The 21946-nt window shown below is 38.7% G+C and overlaps 2 protein-coding genes across 6 annotated transcripts in view; one reads left to right on the top strand and one right to left on the bottom strand.

Moving 5' to 3' along the window:
• ARMC3 (armadillo repeat containing 3) overlaps nucleotides 1–898 on the bottom strand; it is a 135197-nt gene extending 134299 nt beyond the window's left edge. For 4 of the 5 annotated variants that reach the window (XM_081932921.1, XM_081932920.1, XM_081932916.1 and 1 more), the window contains exon 1: nucleotides 748–898. In XM_081932921.1, the coding sequence (XP_081789047.1) occupies nucleotides 748–761 (14 nt within the window). In that variant the 5' untranslated portion in view covers nucleotides 762–898. The remainder of the gene's footprint in view (nucleotides 1–747) is intronic. The other variant, XM_081932919.1, reaches the window with a different exon arrangement.
• A 137-nt stretch (nucleotides 899–1035) lies between these two features.
• Nucleotides 1036–21946, top strand: part of PIP4K2A (phosphatidylinositol-5-phosphate 4-kinase type 2 alpha) — an 86376-nt gene continuing 65465 nt past the window's right edge. The window contains exon 1 of the mRNA XM_081933425.1: nucleotides 1036–1551. Coding sequence (XP_081789551.1) covers nucleotides 1411–1551 — 141 coding nt within the window. The 5' untranslated portion in view covers nucleotides 1036–1410. The remainder of the gene's footprint in view (nucleotides 1552–21946) is intronic.

Below are 21946 nucleotides of genomic sequence, written 5' to 3' on the forward strand. Positions count from 1 at the left end.
CTTGGAAATTGTTCTGAAGTCTGGATTAAGTATGGTATATTACAGCAATGGCTAACCTTTTCTAGACCGAGTGCTCATAGTGCGTGTGCGCGAATGCGCATTTGCGTGCCTGGATTCCCAAAATGCAATGCATGCATGCCTCTGTGCATCGCCATGCCCCATACATGCATGCGCACCACCATGCATGCATGCATCTGCATGTGCCCTGCCCCCTGCGTATGCGTGCACACCCACTGCACATGCCCCACCCCCGCACATGCTTAACAGAGATATGAAGGCCAGCTGGCCGGTGGGAGGCGCGCATACATGCATGCGTGGCAAAGCTGAATTGGGGAATTGCGTGCCCAGAGAGGGCGCTGCATGCCATCTGTGGCACGTGTGCCATAGGTTTGCCATCACTGGTATATTGAACTGAGTTTTTACAATGCACTGCAAAGCTGTACATCAATATTACTGGAGGTAGCCTGCAGGGAAAATTCTGGAAGTCTCTACACTTTCAAGTTGCCAAGGTTGAGAAACTGTATTATAAATTTTAGATTACTGCATGAACCATACTTTACCCTAATTTCAAACTATTATGGTTTAGCAGTATTATCTGAATCCTATATATTTCTTATAATATTTCTTCCTAAGAATTGAATTTAGGTTTGCAGCCTTAACCCATTATTTACTTGACTATCAGGCTACAAAAAAAAAAAAGACAAATCCCTTCACTGTGGGCTGTGGTGATGAAAGCCTGTCACTCACCCGCTACCCTGCATCCCCTACCTGCCCCAGGAAAAGGGAAGAAGAGAAAGCAAGACACAATGTAGGGCAAAGAGAACGCCGCGAAGACTTCACTTTTCCTGCCGCGCACGCCCTGAACCACTGCGCATGCTCTCATGGAGAAGGCGCGCGCGTCGGCCGGCTCTTCTAGCTTACAACTCCGCGCTGAGAGCGATGCGTCTTCTTGGGGGGAGAGAGGCGGGGCGCTCAGATACAGAGAAGGCCGGGAAAGGGAGGGAGGCGGTACGACGGCGCCCTCCCCTCCTCCCCGCCAGAGGCTGGAAGGCGGGGCCTGCGAGGGGAGGAGAGAGGGAGGGAGGGAGAGCGCAGGCCCTTCCAGCGAGCGGTGCGAGCGTCCGGGCTAGGATGCTCTTGGTATCGCCCTGCGGGGGCAGCAGCTGCAGCAGTAGCAGAAGCCGTGCCAGGGACTAACCCGCCGCTTCGCTCCCTGCCGCAGCCGCGCTAGCGCCCGACGTGTTGCTGCCTGAGAACCAGCCAGCCAGCCAGCAGGGCTGCCTGCTTTTACTGGCCCCTCCTTTCCCGCCGTCTCTTCCTTTCCCTCCCCTGCCCGTTGGCGGCTCCGGGGCACTGACCCTCGCCGTCCTCTTCCTCCTCTTCCTCCTGGGTTGCTCTTCGGCGGCTCCCATGGCGGCCCCGGGTAATATCGTGTCCGTTATGGCGAGTAAGACCAAGACCAAGAAGAAGCACTTCGTGGCCCAGAAAGTCAAGCTCTTCCGGGCCAGCGATCCGCTGCTCAGCGTCCTCATGTGGGGAGTGAACCATTCGGTAAGAGACGCCGCTGCCGCGCAGACGACTCCGGGGGGGCGGGAAAGGCTCGCCTGGCTGTAGTTTCTCCCCTCCAGCCCAGCACCCTCCTGGCGCAACGGGGCTGCGGAGACAGTCCATCAGCCCCGGCTAGCTGCCGGCTAAGCACGATGGGAACTCTAGTCCCGCGCCTGTGGAGAGCCGTCAGTTAGGGAGGAGGACTCCCTTCGGTTTTGCAGGTGTGTTGCCGCCTGCCTTAATTTCCCTCCTGGCATAAGAAAGGTGTGATGGGGTTGATGTAGCTCTCGTCTTCTAATCAATTGCTGCTGCCCTGTGACTGCAACTCCCCTCCTCCCTCCCCCCAATCTTGCAGGGCCATCTTGCTCCTTCACACCTCGGATTTAGACTAAGCTGCAGGAATTCAGAAGTAGCGGTGCTCCATAACAGGATCGGTGTAGTTGGTTGAAAGAGGATACAAAATTTCATTCCGGGGAAAGAGATGCTCTTCTGCAGAAAGGATAGATAACCTCTTGGATCCATTAATGCAGTGCCCTGTTTCCTTTGGGATGTCAACAGCTGTGGGTGTGCAGCTTCCCATTGTTTTTCTGTTCTTATGCGTGGCTGTATCTTTGCAAAGCCTTCAGTGCGTATGATACTGTCAGTATTTTGGTAGGATAAGTAATTCTGCTTCAAGCAAGGGCTAAATATCAGCTGCTAGAATATTTCCTTTAGTGTTTGCCCATTAGCACCCAAAGATGACTCTTCATAATGCTAGGCAGACATTATCTTGGTTGGACAAATAACTATTTTTATGCAATTTCCTGGGGTCATCTTCACCCAGAGAACACTGGGGTGCAAACCCAGTGCACATGTCACTGTATGCATATTTGTTGTGATGGTTGACAGACAGCAGCATACTTGAATGTCTACTTGTCTAATGGTTTTAGTACCCCCCACATTTGAATGTATTTTTCATAGTATTGTTTAAAAAAGCAGTCAATAAAACAGTTCAGAGGAATTGGGAAACTTTTTTCATTCTAATCCCCAGTACATTCAATGGATCATGGAGTTGGAAGCAGAGCAGTAAGCAATGCCTGGGATAAAATATGGTAGAGTCGTTATGGTAGAGAAGGTGATAGCAATGTGCTGCCTTGGACTACTGCAGTGTTCTGTTTCTCAGCTGGGAATAACAGTTCATTTAACTATGCAGTATTATGCTAGCCAGACCAGGGAGAAAAGAAATGTAAAATGTAGTTTGACAGAAGAAAAATACTATTGAAGATAACATGATTTTGATAATAATGAAACTCATGTGATCTAAGCTGTTAGAAATGAGAGAATGTGGCTGGCATAGAAAGTGTCTCATTGTAATTGTATGAGAATTATATTCACCTAGTTAGGGGAAGTAATACTGCAGGTGTGTGTGTGTGAGTATGCATGTATGTGCATGTGTGCACATAGACCAAATATGCAGGGTTTTGTTCAGAGTGGTAACAAAGATTGGTTCTAAAGATTATGGCGGGCTATTTCTTGTGAACTTTTGAATTTTGATTCCTTTTTTATTCGGCACAAGAATTAACATCTCATTAAAGGGGGAAAAGCTGCTTAAAGAAATAGCTAATAGAGCACAAGTCATGTGCTTCCCCCCCCCCCAGTAGTATTGTCTGACTTTAATATAATGAGAATTTGCTTTATTGCATAATGCGTATGTCCACATATATTAGCTGCCACATTTTTTAGTAGAAGCTATATTTGGTATTTGCATATTGATTCTAAAATCTGGTTAATTCACTGCCTTCTTTTTCCTAGAAAGCTGGTCCTGTGCCCTGCTGTAAATATGAGTACAGATAAATTCATTGAATGCTTATATAGAAAATGCTCGGGCATGATTAACTTTCATACCAAAGTGCTATTCAAAACATAAAACTTCCTTAACTTGAGGAAAATGGCAACTTTCTCATCACATATAGTTATGATTTCACAAACACTAGGCCACTGTTTCTCAAACTTGGCCTTTTCAAAAGATGTGGACCTCAACTCCCAGAATTCCTCATCCAACATGGCTAGCTGGAGAATTCTGGAACATAAGTCTACACCTCATAAAAAGGCCAAGATTAAGAAACACTGCTGTAGGCTAAACTGGTAGCCAACTATTGGTTTTGCAATTAATTTGACAATGCTATACATAAAATACAATAGATGATTTTCCTTGAGCAGAGATGAATGTATGTATATGTGCACATATTTGCTCATACCACACATGAATATGGAGTTTTGAGGAAGTTCGCTAATTCAGCCTCTGATTCTAAAGTAGACATTTTCTTTCTTCTTGAAATACAAATAGAGGATTTAGAGAAATCAAAAGTAGGGTAACATTAACCTTTCATTGCATAAGCAGAATTTTATTTTCCCTCAAAGTTACGTGAATATTAGTTTGCATTGTCCTTTGCTGAAATTTCTAACAAGTCTTTTTTTTATGAAAAAGGAGGAAATATGCATGAAAACTTTCCATTGTCTATATTGTTATATTTTCAAGAGTAGAGAGCAGATCTGGAGATAATTGATTGTATAAACAGATATCTGTAATAGTAATGTCATAAGTAGTTTATAATGAATTACAATTTTATTGAGAGTTTCCAGAGTTAATACAGTGCTAAGAACCTGGTATATCTGGGAAAATGCATTTTATAAAGCATCTTCAGTTTTGAATTTAAATAAGTGAAAAGAAACTCAACTCATAATTCAGAAAGCAGTATATGTTGAATTGTAATAATATTACTATAAAGGTAAACCTTGAAATATACATTTTACTGGCTTCACTATCAATAATTACCTTTAATGAGAAAAAAAGGTGTGAGAGTTAAGTTTTTATTTTACCTTCAGTTAAATTCAACTGTTCAAAGTAGTATATTCATTTGGCAAGTAATTGTTTTCTCAACAATTCTACATTTTCAGACAACAGCTCCTGTAAACCTTGCCACCAACTGGAATTGATAGGAACCAAAGCCTAAACATCTTGCGTATTTGATTACAGAGTTGCGCAGAGATTATGACACTGTTATTCTCTTTTTTTGTTCAGTGTATTGCCCTTTTTTATATTGCTGCTTTGTACAGCCCTGAGTTCTATTTTTGCTGTGCCCCCAATAGCTCAGGCAGCACAAATATATTGTAGATTTTTCAACTCTATTCATCACTTCATATTTTCTCATGCTGGAATGCCCAGCCTAATTACCAGTTATTTTGTGTTATCCTAAATGTTTCATCTCTGTCAAATTATTTATATCACACATCAAATAAATAAATGAAAAAGTAAACGTGAAGTATTTGGAATTCCTCCTCCATAAAAGTATGAGAACTGATCACCTATTATTACTTTGTACTTACCTTTTAGAGGACTTATCCTTTTGGTGTGGAATTACTAAATGTATCCATGTGTTTTTGGTGAGAGATTGTTGACGAGCTCTTAGATATTTGTTGGCAACAAATCCTTTACCTTTACCTTTACCTTTATTTTGATTTTTATACCGCCCCCTCTCCCCAAAGGGACTCGGGGCGGTGTACAGTCAAATGAAATAGATAAAATGGACTACAAACATGCAAACATAAAAACATAGAAGAGGAGGCAATACAACACTGTACAGGTAAAGCAGATAAAAACAATATATAAACAATCCTAAAAATACCCAATTAAAATTACCCAGTTAAAATATATCTGACAAGAGGTATAATGAGGTTATGAATGGTCCAGGCCGGCTAAACGGAACAGGTGAGTCTTCAGTTTTCGTCGAAAGGAGAGAAAGTCGGTGGTGGTTCTGATATCGGGGGGGGAGGTCATTCTAGAGGGTCAGCAAATGAATTTGCTGACAACTCTAAACAAGACTTTTACAAAATCAAGCTAACAATTGTTTGGTATTGCATACATTGGCTTCTGGATAATTTGGTATATAAGTATAATCTTTATTGTCATTGTACTTAAATACAACGAAATTGTTTTTTTTTTTACACTTTCCTTCCCATATTTTATGTGTGAGGAGTCACATCAAGCTAGGACACATAATGCATTAAGTATGGTATTTAAATGTCAGTTATAGGCATATTGTTCTATGAAATTTGGATTTGGTGTCTGAATTGTCCTAAAGTATTGAATACTTTATTATGTCAGTGATTGAAAACTGAATATTGACCGTGGGCGTTGGCTAAAAAAAGGCAAGAGAATTATTTACTTAAAAAATAACTACATTTTTACTGATTTCCTGCATCTTCAATATCTACTCATGACAATTTGAGATAAAGTAACATAATACAGTCCAGCATAAAATTACAGTTACAAAATCTACAACAGCTGCTGGGCTAACATAAATAAACACACAGTATCCTAAAGTAATTAATACTGACTCATTCAATGGCTATTTAAATGTCTTCGAGTTTTTAAAATACAGATTAGCTTTTGTGTGTACATACTTTATTAGATTGCTCTACTTGTCTAGAAAATTACTATCACATTTGGGCGGGTGTGTGTGTGTTTGTGGATCTAATGAAGCATCATGTGACAGTTCTTAACTGCCATCTAGTGGCCATCTGGACTTTTGCATTCCAGATCTAATAGTCTAAGGATAAATAAAAATGTTCCTCTAGCTAAATTTTAAAGGTTTATATGTGGGATTGATTAAAAAAAATCTAAATCAGTGGTGAAGATTCTTCTGAATATATCAGTACTAGATCCTCAAAGGAAACCCAAAAGACTAGTAAATATTTTGCCACAAAATCAAAGAATATTTTTATAGTTCTGTGGTCAGTTATTAATAAAATAAGAATTCTTGACTTTAGAGACAAACTATTTCAGGTTCAGCAGTCTGGTTTTGTCGATAATATAGCTTGGATTAATAGCTTATACTAAATATTTCCCATAATTAGTGCAATTACATGGATACACACACACACACACACACACACATATATATACATACATACATACATACATACATACATACATACATACATACGCATACATACACACATGCATGCATGCATCTGAATAGGTCATCTTAATAGTCTAAAACCTTTTTATAAATTACTTTGTTGACATTTCTAGTTATGGTGGAATATAATCCAGAATCACGAGGGAGAGGATGATTCCCAGGGAGCAAAGACACATATCTTAGAACCTTCGATAGGCAGGAAAAGGACAAAGGCTTTCCTCCCCTCAATTGGTTTGCACAATATATCAAATAGATTATACAAATAAGTCTTTAGTCTGGGAAGATGAATAAAGAAACTATTCTAAACTAACTACTCATCTTCTTCTTGGTTTCTTTGGCCTGATACAAATAAACATAATAAAGATAAATCAGTTTATAAAAAGAGAAGTTCAGAAGGCACAGAAAAAAAGAAAAAGTAGAATAAGGCAACAAAGATAATAAAGAAATAGTTTTCAGCTTCATCACAATGAGAATAAGCTAATACTGTTGGAAACTATAATGTGGGCTGGGAGGAGTGAGACCTAGCTTAGAGTCTTTGCACAGCCGCAAAACACATAAGCTTGACTTCCCCCAAGATTCATGCAGCCATTATTTGATCATTCCCAGGGGAAGGCAAGCAGTCTAGGAAAATTCTTGTAACATAGATAGAAGTCAATAAAACTTTTACCTCAATTATTTGTAAGCAACTCTGGTTGCTTGTGCCTGACATACACTTTCACTCTCGTTTACTGCTACAAATGAAACATCCTTTTCTAGATTTGTTTATTGTATTCCTGTTAGTATTAGTCATTTCAATTTTTGTCTTTCATGGTTTAAAAACTCTGTAATATCCATATCAGATAAAAGATTTCTTAAATTTGTTTTTACCTTCCAAACATTTATTTATTGAAATTTGTATCCCGTTTCAGATATTAATTATCAATATTTAAGTCTATCTTTCAAAAACTTTTCAAGATAACAAAAAGTTATAGTCATTTATAGCCAAAGGTTTTAGCTTAGCCATTTCTACTTGGTCCTTTAGTTCCCTCTAGTGTCCTTTTCCATTTTCATCAAGCCTCAGTTTCTCATGTGAATTGACTTCCATTTCAATCATTTTCCATGAATATATTATTTAATTATATTTTTTCCCAAAACTTACAGCTCTATTTAAAACTTTCTTATAACAAAATTCTAGGGTGTGTATGCGCGCGCGTGCCTTCTGTCAATTATATATTATTTTAAATTCTTAAATCTCTGTTTAAAATTTATTAAATCCAAAGATTTAAGATAAAACTCACCAGATGTAAAATTCAACTCACTGTTTTGAAGATCTCTAATAGCAATAAAATGGTTAAATTGAACATTTCTGAATGTGATTGGAAAGTGAGTTTGGCTGGCTTAGTGGTTTATAAAGACTCAACTATTACTGAAAACAAAAGTGTCTTGGCTCTTGGTGCTCAAATCCATGGGGGACTGCTGTTATTCACAGCACTTGTTGGCAATCGTCAGTTCTTTGCTTTTTCAGAAACCTTTGAAGGACTAGTCTAAGGACCACATTTTCATTATTCATAGTTGTTGTTGTCTATGCTTGTTCGTTGAGATGTCTTCTGACAGTGGTGACTCATATCTCAATGGAATGTTTCTAAATCCTGATTCTTTTGTACAAACCAGACCCATTCTTCTTAGAAAGATACTTCAAGAACTGTCAAACATTCTGTAATGTTATAACGATAAACCTAATTCCTGAAGCATAACTGTATTGATTTTTGAACTATGAATTGTCATACAAAAGCAAAGTACGTCTAGAATGGATGACAGAAAATCATACACCATCTTCCTCTTTGTTGTATAGGATAAATTAAACGTGTCTTCAAGTACTTCAGAGGGGTAACGTTTCTCCCTTTGCGTCTAATGCCAAGCTTATTTGAGAAGACCATCTATTTCTTCCTAATAGTTTATAGGAATAGTTGTAATTCAGAATTCTCTGATACAATGCCCTTCAGATATGAAAGCAAATTAACTCTTACAACATCCGTCAAAATAGATTATTAGGTTGGTCATTCTTACAGATTAAATTAGAATATTCTGAATTCTAATTACTTAGTCATTGTTGCAAATGTTACTTAAATTTCACGTTGCTGCATTTCCTTTAGAAACCCAAAGGTGCTTTTTCAAGAGGCAACTGGACTTTCTGTTTTTTCTTTGAAGACATTTCACTTCTCCTCCAAGAAGCTTCTTCAGCTCTGACTAAAACTGAAGCTTCTTGGATGAGAAGTGAAATATCTTCAAAGAAAAACTAGAAAGTCGTTGACTCTTGAAAATACATCTTTGGGGCAACTATGACCTGGGTGACTGAGAATCTCCATAGACATTTTCCTTTGGAAACAAAAATATGTAAATCACATACAGGTAGCCCTTCACTTAATAATTAGTTTAGTGTCTGTTCAAAGTTACAACAGCACTGAAAACAGTGATTTATGACCGTTTTTCACACTTATGACTGCTGCAGTATCCTGATGGTCACACGATCAAAATTCAGATGCTTGGCAATTGATTCATATTTATGACATTTCAGTGTTCCAAGGTCACGTGATCCCCTTTTGCTGCCTTCTGACAAGCAAAGTCAATGGGGAAGCCAGTTTCATTTAACAACCATGTTACTAACTTAACAACTGCCGTGGTTCAGTTAACAAGTGTGGCAAGAAAAGTCATAAAACGGAGCAAAACTCAGTTAACAAATATCTCTCAGCAAAGAAATTTGCTCTTCAATTGTGATTGTAAGTTGGGAACTATCTGTACTGCATCTTAAAGTAGGGCAGAACTGAACTACCGAGATGCCATTTTCAAATATTAAATCATAAAATATTAAAGAGAATTGTGAAGGAAATATAAAAACTTTCTTTGTAGAATTGTGCATCTCCTGTAGGTATAAAAAATCGCATTGCAGGAAAAATTAACATCTCGAAACTTAATAGACATGATGTATCAGCGATATCCCAAAGCTTAAATTTATTTATTTGTTTGTTTATTAGTTTTTTATTGATAAACAATAGCAGACTGCCCAAAAAGTAGAATTGAAAAATCCAGATAGGAACACCAGACAAATAATGATAATGAATTATGTCCTTCATTTGTGCAGCAGTGTTGACCGACTCTACTTACCAAAGAAAATATGTGGGCATTATGTTGCAGGTCAGACAATTAAAGAAAAAGAAAAGGCATTGGAAGAGTATCTGAAGGATAGTAAATAAGATGCACTAAAGCTAGTATACCAGAAAAGCTTATTGAGTTTGAGACCAAACTTGGCCTGCAAGAAAGACCAAATGAACACCCCCCCCCCAAAAAAAGGCATGGAAGACAAAGCTCTACGTGGCCAATACATTTAAAAAATAGTGGGGAAAATAGATAATAACAAGACCTGGCAATGCCTAAGAGCAGGAAAGTTGAAAAAGAAACATGAGCTAATTCTGGCTGCATAAGAGCAACCCTTAAGAACAAACACATACAAAGCCAGAATTGAGAAAACAGCAACGGACAGCAACTGTTGCCTCTGCAAAGAAGCTGAAGAAACAGTGAACCACCTGGTTATCTGCTGCAAGAAGATTGCAATAAGATTGCACAGGCTGACTGTAAACCACAGCATGACAAAGTAGCAACAATGGTGCATTGGAAGATTTGCAAGAAATATCATTTGCCTGCAATCAAGAACTGGTGGGACTATAACATAGAAAAAGTAATAGAAAATTAAGAAGCTAAAAGTGCTCTGAGACAGACAGGCACCTATCACATAATACAACATAAAAAGGAGCCATGGTGGCACAGTGGTTAGAATGCAGTATTGCAGGTGAACTCACTGCTCACTGCCAGAAATTTGATTCTGACCAGCTCGAGGTTGATTCAGCCCTCCATCATTTTGAGGTTGATAAAATGAGGATCCAAATTGTTGGGAGCAATATGCTGATTCTGTAAACTTAGAGAGGGTTGCAAAGCACTGTAAAGCAGTATATAAGTGCTATTGCTATGTCTAAGTGCTATTGCTTTTGTTAACACCACAGACTTATCAATACAAGACCTGCAAACAGAAATAGGGCAACTGTGGCAAAAGAAAGCAAAGCTAGTACCAATAGTCATAGATGCCTTAGGTGCATCCTGCATATATTTGAACACCATCAACATTGACAAATTCACTATCAGTCAATTGCAAAAGGCAGCTTTACTTGGAGCAGCTTACACCCTGTGACGATACCTATAACGCCATCAAATCCTCATCTTCCTATCCCAGGTTCTTGGGAAGGACTCAGTAAGTGGATAAAAATGCCAAATCCAGTCTGAACATCTGGTTGACAGTGCAATAAACCATTTATCATTAAAAGATAGAAGGGAACACTGAGAACCTGGGTTTTCCCTTAGACTCATAATCATCTCCAGAGTAATCCCCCCTCCCCGTTGGGACCCTAGGTCAACTGGCAAAACCTGATCTTTAGGCCTTTACAGAAGGTCAGGAGAATTGGTGTGGATCTCACCTTAGAGAGATTGATATCCAAGGGATAGGAGCCATGGCTGAAAAGGCTCTTCTGGAACCTGCCAGCTGGAATCCCTTGACTGATGGGGCTAGCACAATGCCAGCACAGGTTAGGGTGTGCTTTCTGCTTATATAAAGAATTGGTGGTGATGATGGTGTGTATTCTTTTTGATAATTCCTTGATTAGGATATCACTTCTGTTTGCTTAATTGTTTTCTGATGTTAATTCCCACTTATTTGGGCACAGGGTGCTCGAGTTGATGTGTTCTGGTCTTTTTGTTTCCTTTTTAGGTTTCTTTTTGTCTCTTTTGAATAATATATAAATTTAGTTTATCTCTATGTGTCTTATTAATGGCTGATTTGTCTGAATTTCAGGCCTCTAGGAATTCATTAGCTTTTTTCTTTCTTTTTAAATCTGGTATAGCATGTTCATAGCTTCCCAGTTGAAACAATGGCTGAATCTTTCCTTGTGTGGTGGGATTAATGTTTTTAATTGCTAGTCGATGTTCATGGCTGCACTATTCAAATCTTTCCCCTGTTTAGCCTACATAGTGTTTATTATAGTTCTTAGACTGCATGTTGTAGATGCCTCCTGTTTTTTCTTCTTGGGCTATCTGAGTCTTGTGGTTTACTTAAAATGTTTTGAGGACTTTGTGCTATGGTGATGCTGTGTGATTGCAATAGTCTATTGGTCATTTCTAAAATGTTTTGGATATATGACGGTGTTATCTTTTTCATACATTGATTTTACTAAAGTGGATTAAATGGTCAGGCCCTTTTTGATACATTTCCGTGGATATCCATTTTGTTCAAAGATGTTATATAAGTGGCCTTTTTTTCCTTTTTGAGGCTTTCTGGGTTGTTGCAGTGCATTTGTATTTATCTGAATAATGTTGTTTGAGTTTGGGTTGTTACTTTGGTTGTAGAACCCTTGGTCAATGTGCATTGTTTTTCTATAGATGTTTCTTATTTGCCATAATTTCCTCTGCTGATGAGGATGCCTAGGAAGGATATGTGTGGTTGTTTTCTTCTCCCTTTGTGAATTTCATCCCTCTGAAAAGGTTGATTGGTTCATGTGTCTTCAGTAGTTGTTCTACCAACCAAAAGTAAGAATCCAGTATGTAGACCACACTTTTGTCATAATAAAAAAACAACAACTAGAAAAGGTCTATCTGTAATAGCTCATCTCCTGTGGTACTACCTAGGCAGATTAAGTCATTACTGCACCTATTTTTTTTTACTAAATATAGGCACTTGACCTAGTTAAAGAATATATAATTCTTACCAGCAAATATTTCCACATAAACCACTACGGACATTTCTATGTTCTGCTCCATTATAATTGCCATCAGAAGTCAATTGGCTTAAACGTGTTCCAGCTGGATTAGCAGGCCACTCTTTGGGGGACTAAAATGGTCATTTTTTAATATCAGCTACCTTGCTTATCATTTTTTTAGTAGTTTCTGTCTGGATTTATCATATAGTAGACCTTATTTGATTCCTCATATTTTGAATTTATTCTTCTGGTTATGTATGAATTCATCTCTTTTTTAAATGTACATTTGATTTCTGGTTGTAAATAAAATAAAACAGAATATATAAGCCAACCCTGATTATTGGGGTGGGCCTAAATATATGCCTTCCCCCGAAAATAAGCCCTAGTGAAGGGGTGGACATGGCCAGTATAGGAGGCAACCCTTCCTTTTCCAGGTGACCTCATGGAGGTTTAGCCCCTTAATTGTTGCCCGCTGATCAGCTAAGCCAGCGAAGACTGTGTAACTTGGCCCAGATCTCCAGAGCACCTCCCCAGCTGCCGGCCTCCTCCCCCTTTTCCTGCCAATTGTTCTTTATTGGGATTGCAGCACAACACATATTCCCAAAATGCTCCATCCGAAGCCTACCGCCTTGCAATCTTGGGAGGGGAGCCTATGCTGTGATCCCAAAGAAAGAATGGTGTGTGTGTGTAAGAGAGAGGGGGGAGGGAGATCTGATCCAACCTCGGAGAGTTATCCAGGACTGGCAGCAATGTTCTCTCCATGTCCCCCCTCCCCCTCTCTCTCTCACACACACAGGTCCATCACTCCCACCCCTCCCAAGGCAGCCACATCCCTTCACTAACCTGCTTTCATGATCCATTCACCACTGCCACGTGCAGGACAAGAAAAGTAGTCTGGGACTACTTCATACTTCACGGGAATTTTTTTATTTTTTTTTTGGCGAGAAGTTGGAAGGTCTGAATTTCTGGTATTTTTTACCATAGTCACATAGACTAATTTTCCTGTCCTGAACGCGCAGCGGAGAATGGAATTGGAAAACAGGTTAGTGAAGTTATGTGGCTGCCCTGGCGAGGGGCGGGGTTTTGGCATGGGTGGCTTGACTGAAGTGCCTTCATGTAAGCTGATGTGGGGCTTGAGGCAGTTCCACAGCCCCTGCCTTGCTTCATCCTCCTTCACCCCCCCCTCCACTGCCTTGCTTCGTTCTTCTTTGCAACGTTCAACCTCTCAAAGTAACAAGAATTGCAGGCAATTCTTGTTACTTTGAGAGGCTCCACGTTGCTTCTGGACAGGGGAAGCTTGGCCCTCTTACTCGGTTCTTCTCCACTATTTCTCTTTTTCTCTCTCTCAGTCTGTCTCACACACAGAGAGAGATTCGATCTCTTGAACTGGGCACTTTGCGCCCAGAGGGAGACAAAGTGGGTGAAAAGTGTTTGGGCATGTGATAGGCACCGGCCTGCATTGTTACATGTTTGGGCTGTTGAGGGCCAGCCCTGGCAGCTGCTGCAGTTCTCATGCCAGCTCTGCAAGGCAAGCAAGCATGGGGCTGCTCTGGTTGTCTGCGGTGGATCTGCAGCCACCTCACTTTCCGCCCAGTGCAGCCCACCGCCAATCCCCGGTTGCTGCCCAGCAGCCTCCACTCCCTCCCTCTGGAACTACCTCTGGCATGAGAGCTGCAGCACCCACCAGACCCAGGATTGTAGCCTGGCACCTGCCACACCAAGTAGGTGTGCAGGCTGGTGCTCAATAGCCCAAATGAGACACCTTCCTGCCGGAGTTCCGTGTCCAGCTATTGAGCAGTTCCCAGGACTGCCTGATTCTGAACCAGCCGGCTGCATGGTAGGAGGGAGCTTCCTGCCCACTTGAAAGTGGGGCTGGGTTGCGTAAAGGGGCTTTTCCCTCCAAAGATCCTCTCAAGCGCTGGGTTGCGGGCTCCACCCCAGGGATCCTCAATCGGGGTCAAGCTCTTGACAAGACTGTTCTCGCCATTGACGGAGATGGAAGTCAGGTAAGATGTGCGTCTCGCTTCTCCTCCTCCCTACCCTTCTCCACCTGCCACCCCCAAGTTGTATCCCAAAATAGTTTAGTTTATTCTAGTTTATTTTATTTACAGCCAGAAACCAAATGTGTTAAAAAGAGATGAATGCATATATGACCAACAGAATAAATTGTTGGGTTTGTTTGCTTGTTTTTGATTCCTCCAGTCAGTGTAGACTCCTGGGAACTGCTTGGACACGTCCCTGTAGTTTTCTTGAGAAAATTTCAGAGATGGCTTGGCCTTGCTACTTCCTAAGGCAGAGGGAGAAAGGACTGGTCCAACATCACCCAGCTGGCTTGTGCCTGAGATTGGACTACAATTTATAGTCTCTCAGTTTCTAACGTGGTGCCTTAATTAACTTTCTTTTAAGAATCACACTATACTACTATATAACATTGTGTTAGATTTTGTAGATTACAAATTATGTAGATAGTTTTAATAGAAATGTGCAGTTCCTGGAAATGTGCTATTTAAACTGGCTTCATATAACAAATTAAACCTAAATATTAGACTAGGTTAATGGTTAATCATGGTTTTTAAATAAGCTACAGTTTCCTGCGTTCATATAGAATGCTAAACTATAAATTGAAGTTTGCAAGCCATAATTATTAGGTTCATGCAACATGCTAAATTAAGTATATAGTATTTTATCCTTGTGTGCTATGCAAATTAGATTCCCAAATTGGTTTCCTGGTCCTGGATAACAATAGCACTTAGACTTATATACCACTTATATACCACTTTATAGTGCTTTACGGCACTTCTAAATAGTTTACAGAGTCAGCCCATTGCCCCCAACAATCTGGGTCCTCATTTTACCCACCTTGGAAGGAGGGAAGGCTGAGTCAACCTTGAGCCTGGTGAGATTTGAACTGCCAAATTGCAGGCAGCCAGCAGCCAGCAGAAGTAGCCTGCAGTACTGTTCTCTAACCACTGCGCCACTGCGGATGCATCACATCTGCCTGATTTTCCGATACGAAAATCAATAAGGAAAAGCTGTGTTATTTCTTGAAGGTAAATTTATTTAAATATAGAATTTCAGCTTTCAAAAGTTATAGCTGTAAATAACTTTTCCAAAGACCCAATAGTATTTGGATCTGTTCCATTAACTCCGAGTAGTTAGCTATAACAGCTGTTTGGTAAAAGCTTGTCTTGTTAGGGAACAGAGTAACCTGATACTCAAGCACATCATGTTAAAGTTGAGCAAGCATTGCTTCTTTTGCATAACTACATTGTATTTTCTCCATTATGATTGTTCTTTATGATTTGGCATGGAAATCAAGCAACTGTTAACTCAGGAAATTCCTCTGGTTTCCTTATCTTTTAAAGTTCTGTGTGTATCCTCAACTTCATATATTTTGTACTTTTATGATTCTGGAAGGATACTGAAGCGGGTTTTTAACTGAAAATAATTTTGATGTTTTTCTTTTCTTTTTTAAACGAGTGGATTGAGATTGCTCTCTCAGTTTCATTTCCAATAGGAATGATACTGAACATTCAATTTGCACTTTGGGATAGCTTCAGGAGCTATAAAATAGTAAATGGGGTCTTTATTTGTCATCCATTGCTCATTCTTGAGCTTTTAGTGGCAGTTAAATTGTTTAGGCACAAGCTGTTAGTTAGGGGCAAGAGAATTCCAGTCCACCTCAAAACTTGACGGAAAGAATAAGCATTGAAGCGAAATACAGGAATTTGCCATTTTTAGTTAGGCACCCTAAAGAGTTTCCAACAATGAGATAAACAGCATTTGTGTCTTCAAGCTTGCATGCTACTATGACAGCTCTCAGTAAAACACTTAATCTGTTCTCTGGGGTAATAATATCAAAGCAAGAAATGTTTACTAGATGTTCCTGAAATGTTAAATATTTTAGTTTAAACACTTTTAGTGCCAAGGCCTTCATATTTTAATTTGGGTTGATATTTAATGAAGTGGGCAGTATGAAATACTAGACACAGAGAAGTTTCTGAATAATATCTTCTCATGGGAAATTTTCCAGGGTAGGGTAATAAGCCCAGTCTTGTTATAAACTGAATTAATTTTTAAGGATAACAGACATCATTTAGTGATCTTTTATAATGACCTTCATCTGTTCTGAAACTGATTTATCACCAATAGATATGGAAAAATTCTCCGATTGTACAACTTCCCACATAGTTCTACATTGGCATTTCCGGTTCAAGGCAAACTAATTTGTGTCTGAAAGCAGTTTCTAATTAAGGCTATCCCTTTTTTAAAAGCATGGAGTAATTGGCTTTTCTTATTATCATCACTTCTATTTTGCCTTTTTCTCCTTCAACAATATTCCAACCCATGGGGATTATCTTAATGCAATATAACCACATAGTTTTATTTCCTGTCCTGTGACTATCTGGCAATGATGCATGTGGTGTTCTCCTCACTTGAAGGTGAAATGTTAAGCTTATTTGTTTACCTGCTACCAGTTTCTACATATAATCCCCAACTAACAATCACAATTGAACTCAAAATTCTGTTGCTAGGTGAGATAGTTGCTAAGTGAGTTTTGCACCATTTAACCAGCTTTCTTGCCACAGTTGTTAAGTGAATATGGCTTCCCCATTGACTTGCAAAAAGTGATCACATGACTCTGGGACATTGCAACTGTCATAAGTATGAGTGAGTTGCCAAGCATCTGAATTTTGATCACGTGATCAGGGGATGCTGCAATGGTTGTAAGTGTGAAAAATGGCCATAAGCCACTTTTTTCAGTGGCGTTGTAACTAAGCAATCAATAAACAAACTGTTTAAATCAAGGACTACCTGTATTGATAATATCATGAGGGAGGGGGGGAATGGAATAGGCTACAAAATGGTTGCTTTTCAAGATTGGATATTGCAGTCTCGAGAGATGGGAAACTATCTTAGAATGTTTAATTCTCTTGTTCTACTGACATTGATTCATTTGGAAGATAAAAATATTTAGCTGGAATAAAAAAGGCATTTTCAGACGTCTGGGTTCTTTAGTGGAATGAGTTGAAATGTTATGACTGATTATGGCAAAAGTAATGTACAAACCTTGCAGCTCATAAAAGAAGGAAATGAGATGTAAAATTGTTCTGTTTATTTAATTTTGCATTCTAGTTTTATAATAATTAAAGAAACTTGCCTTTCTAAAGAAGATTTTAACTACTTCATAAAAACTGAGATGAAATAGAAAAACTTATTTTCCCACTCAGAAGAAGTTTTTCAATATATACCAGAATATCTTAGAAACTGAGCATTAGGAATAGAATATAATAAGAATTAGAGTTAGAATTAGAATAGAATAGAATAACAGAGTTGGAAGGGACCTTGGAGGTCTTCTAGTCCAACTCCCTACTTAGGCAAGAAACCGTACACCACTTCAGAAAATATCTTCTTAAAAATTTCTAATTTTACAGCATTCACAACTTCTAGAGGCAAATTGTTCGACTGATTAATTGTTCTGTCAGGAAAGTTCTCCTTAGTTCTAAGTTGCTTCTCTCCATGATTAGTTTTCACCCATTGCTTCTTGTCCTACTCTCAGGTGCTTTAGAGCAGTGTTTTTCAACCTTGGCTTACCTGAAGATGTGTGGACTTCAACTCCCAGAATCCCCCAGCCAGCAAAGCTGGCTGGGGAATTCTGGGAGTTGAAGTCCACGCATCTTCAGGAAGGCCAAGGTTGAAAAACACTGCTTTAGAGAATAGTTTGACTCCCTCTTCTTTGTGGCAGCCCCTGAGATATTGGAACACTGCTATCATGTCACCCCAAGTTCTTCTTTTCATTAAACTAGACATATGCAATTCCAGCAACCATTCTTTATATTAAAAATATTGATCAAATTAATGGTAGTTTCAGTATTTATACCAGGACCCAAATTTTAAAAACTAGAAGAGTATGTGTTATAAAATACAAAAATAACCCCAAAAAACAATGACTAGTTCAAATGACTGCACAGATAAAATGTTGTACATGAAGAAACTCTGTGACAAAGTTTATTAGTTATCCAGACATAACATTTTGTAGTTATCATCTTTCTTAAGGACAATTTTGGATTCTTCTTTTCTTCCCATTCGTTTTCTCATTCGTAATATTTAGACTAAGATTTGGATTAGAACACCACCAAGGTCCTTTCTAACTCTGTTACTCTGTTAAGATTGGAATAATCTTACTTCTTTTTAAAACTTCTTTTTAATATCAATTGTTTCATTTGGTAATTGAAACCACATAAACATTATTTTTTTGTAAAATAGTATGAAAAGATCTATTGGAAGCTTTCTTTTCCATTTTTCTTACCATATATAAAAATAATTAGCCATAGTGCAATCAGTATAACTTTGCATCAAAATATTCAATGGAAATACCTACAACATATTAGGATTAATTACACATTTCTAACATATAGCATATAACAATAACAGGTAGTTTAAATATTGCCATCTTATAATTACAATCATTCAAATATTACTACATTTCATTTTTTAAAAAAATATTTAAGTTTGGATTTTAAAAATATGGAACTATTTTAATACAGAATTTTTCTACTAATACATTTTGTTTGTGCTTTTATTCTTGAGATACTAAAATTTAAAGTCATTTGTAACTTACTTTCTAAGAGGGAAAAAAGGACTGTATCACAGAAGATACTTTATTCTAAGATGTACTCATTTGCCAAATGTTTAAGATGCCTCAATTGAACTGTCTCTTGTATAACTTTTAAATAATCCAGAAAAAGAAAAAGAAAAACTTTAAATGCCTAAAATATAAAAGTTGGTACCTAAGCAAAATAGATATTTTTTAAGATTGTTCAATAATTGAAATAATTCCTTTATCTTTGTGAATATTGTGTAGGGCTTACTTTGCCCCCTAAGCTAACTATCAGTTTTCAGTTGCTTTTTCAAACTAAAATAACTTTCTCAACTGCTAATTTAGAAATGGGGTTTCCAAGCAAAAGGTCTCCAAACAGAAGGAAATATAGGATGAGTACTCATATGCAGCATATTTTGGGTTATTAATAGTGTTTTTCAAACTTGGCAGCTCTTAAGAGGTGTGGACTGAGGAAAACTGAGAGTTAAAGTCCAGGCATCTTAAAGTTATTGAGTTTGAAAAATACTTCTCTAGAGCTGTGACAATTATTGCAAAATAATTCCTAGAACAAATTTTGAAATGCACAGGAAGTACAGTACTATCCTGTTTTATATCATTTGGCAGCATTATAGAATTTTTCCTCATAATCAGATTAAATTGTAGTCTTGTCTTTCCCTTTCTCCCTTTTGAACTATTCTAATGTTAGGCATTTTTAAAATCTAGCTGCGAAAGCAAGAACCAGTTTCATGTAGTGGTTAATGTTCCAGATTAGAAATTGGGAGAGTATGAGTCCTAGTCCTGCCATAGTCAAAAAGCCAATAAGGTGACATTGAGCTGTCAGTCCTTGGAAGAAAAAAATGGCAAACTGCATCTGAAAAACCTTGCCAAGTAAACTGCAGTAACTAGCCCAGACAGTCATCAACATTGACTCGAAGGCACACATACATACCACAAACAATTCCAATTGATTAGTCAACATTGCTTCATATCAAAACGATTCAGAGCAAAGTTTTCTTGACTGGTTCTAATTACCACAATACAGTGATGATGAATCCATGACACCACATGACATTTTGGGTAATACATTAGTGTTCACAACACCTGACAACTATTGAAAGTAGACACTGATCTTACATGATTTTCAAAAGCTGCGGAGGCTGTGTGAGAATGGGAGTTGCAAAGAGGGCCACATTCTCATGCAGTTTTTGGAGGCTTTAGAGATTTCAGAAAAAGCATTCTCCAAAGCTTACTTCAAGAACAAAGGCCTTATGTAACCCAAAGTAGCCTCAGGTAAACTTTAGGAGCCCGTCAACACAAACAGAAGGTAAGCAGTGTGCGATAGAGCTTGGGGACTGCTGGGTCATGGGGGCCATTGTGTTATTTCCCATGGCCCATGACAGTGGCAGTGGTAAAATTGAAGTTGAGACCCAGGCCTTTACTTTTGGCCCAGTGTTGGAGTTGCCACCAAGTGTTGCTGTTCTGAGTAATCTAGATAAGGGGAGATAAAAATTGTTTCTCTTGGTGGGAGGTGAAAAGCCAGTAGAATCAAGTTAGCCATTTTCTGAAAATGGTCCCCACAGTATTATTATAATGCATGATGGAAATGAGGAGAACAATTATCTGATGATTTAGACAGAAAGAGAATCTGTATGTACATAAGCAGGAGCGGTAGCATCTCTTCTCTCAGGCAGGAAAAAAATATCTCAATTATATGTTGATGCCCTACATCTTGGCTTTTGCCTGATGGACAAACTTTCCCCTCAAAAAAGGAAGTAGTACAATTAAGTGTGCCAATATGAATAATGCTCGGTTATTTTGCCATAGTAACAGTATGTCCATTTTATGATAGTTAGGGAAGTCACACAATGAGATTAGAGTATTTCTAGAAACACATTTTACTGAGGAAGGCATAGCGAAATGATGACTGCTTGAAGCTGCCTCAGTGTGGTAGGTTCACTAAGGCAGAAAACAATAGGAAATAGGTGAGTGTAGATGCTTTTTTAATGCAGTTAATTGGCTTGGTATGGATTTATAGCTAATGATTAATGTTAATTACCCTTAAACAGAGTTGCCCTGTTTAGTACTTAGATAGTGAAAACCAAGAAAAATCAGAAGTATATAACTGGTAAGCAAAAAAGATAAAACTTCTGTACTAATTCCATGAAAATTATTGTAGCAATAATCATGGAGTCAGCAGTAACTGAGATCAAATTGAAGAAGACTTTAATTTACAGGTTCATTTTGATATCAGAAATGTCAGTTCTCACTTTATGCTTTGTTGAAGTGGATTTTCAAAGTTTTATCAAGTGAGGTTACCATTATGTATAATAAAATGCAAGAAAAAAAAGGAAAGGATATAACTTTTGAGGATCCCAGAAGTTACCTGGATGACAGGTGAAGCCCCTATTGACAATATTTTAATGGAGAAATTTCAGGCTTGATATTTTTATGTTAACTAGGACAATATCACCACTTTTAAACAAAGTAAAATCTTTCCAAATAGGAATTCAGGTATGGATTGATTGTAGGTATGTGGAGATTCCAAATCTCATAATTTACAGCAAGCATGTGGTAAGCAAGGCTGCTGTGATGAGTTCATGCCAATGTTTTTTTAATCAAAATATGTTAACTTTTAAATCTAGTGTTCTAAAATGATCTAAGCCTAGATCAGGTGTGTCAAATTCAATTACATTGAGGGCTGCATCAGGTTTGTGTTTGACCTTGGGGGGAAGAGTGGCTGTGGCTAGGGTGGCCATGGCCAACTCAATATCACTCATGTCGGGGGAACCTGTGGTGACTTGAGCATTCTACCAGAGAAAATTGGCTCCTGAGTTCCATTTTTGGTTGCGACAGCTTCCTGTAACCCTCTGCCAGTGAAAATGGAGCTTGAGAGGACCCGTGTGCGGCCCTCCTGACCTCCTTTTTCGCTGGCAGAGTCACCACAGGCCAGTCCTTTGCTGTTTCCAGGGCAGTCACATGGGCCAGATCTAAGCACCCCGTGCCTTGAGTTTGACACCCCTGACTTAGATGGAGGTGCATCATGAAACAAACATACACCT

This window comes from Natrix helvetica (genome assembly GCF_964273705.1).
Source record: "Natrix helvetica genome assembly, chromosome: Z".
Classification (NCBI taxonomy): Eukaryota; Metazoa; Chordata; class Lepidosauria; order Squamata; family Natricidae; genus Natrix; species Natrix helvetica.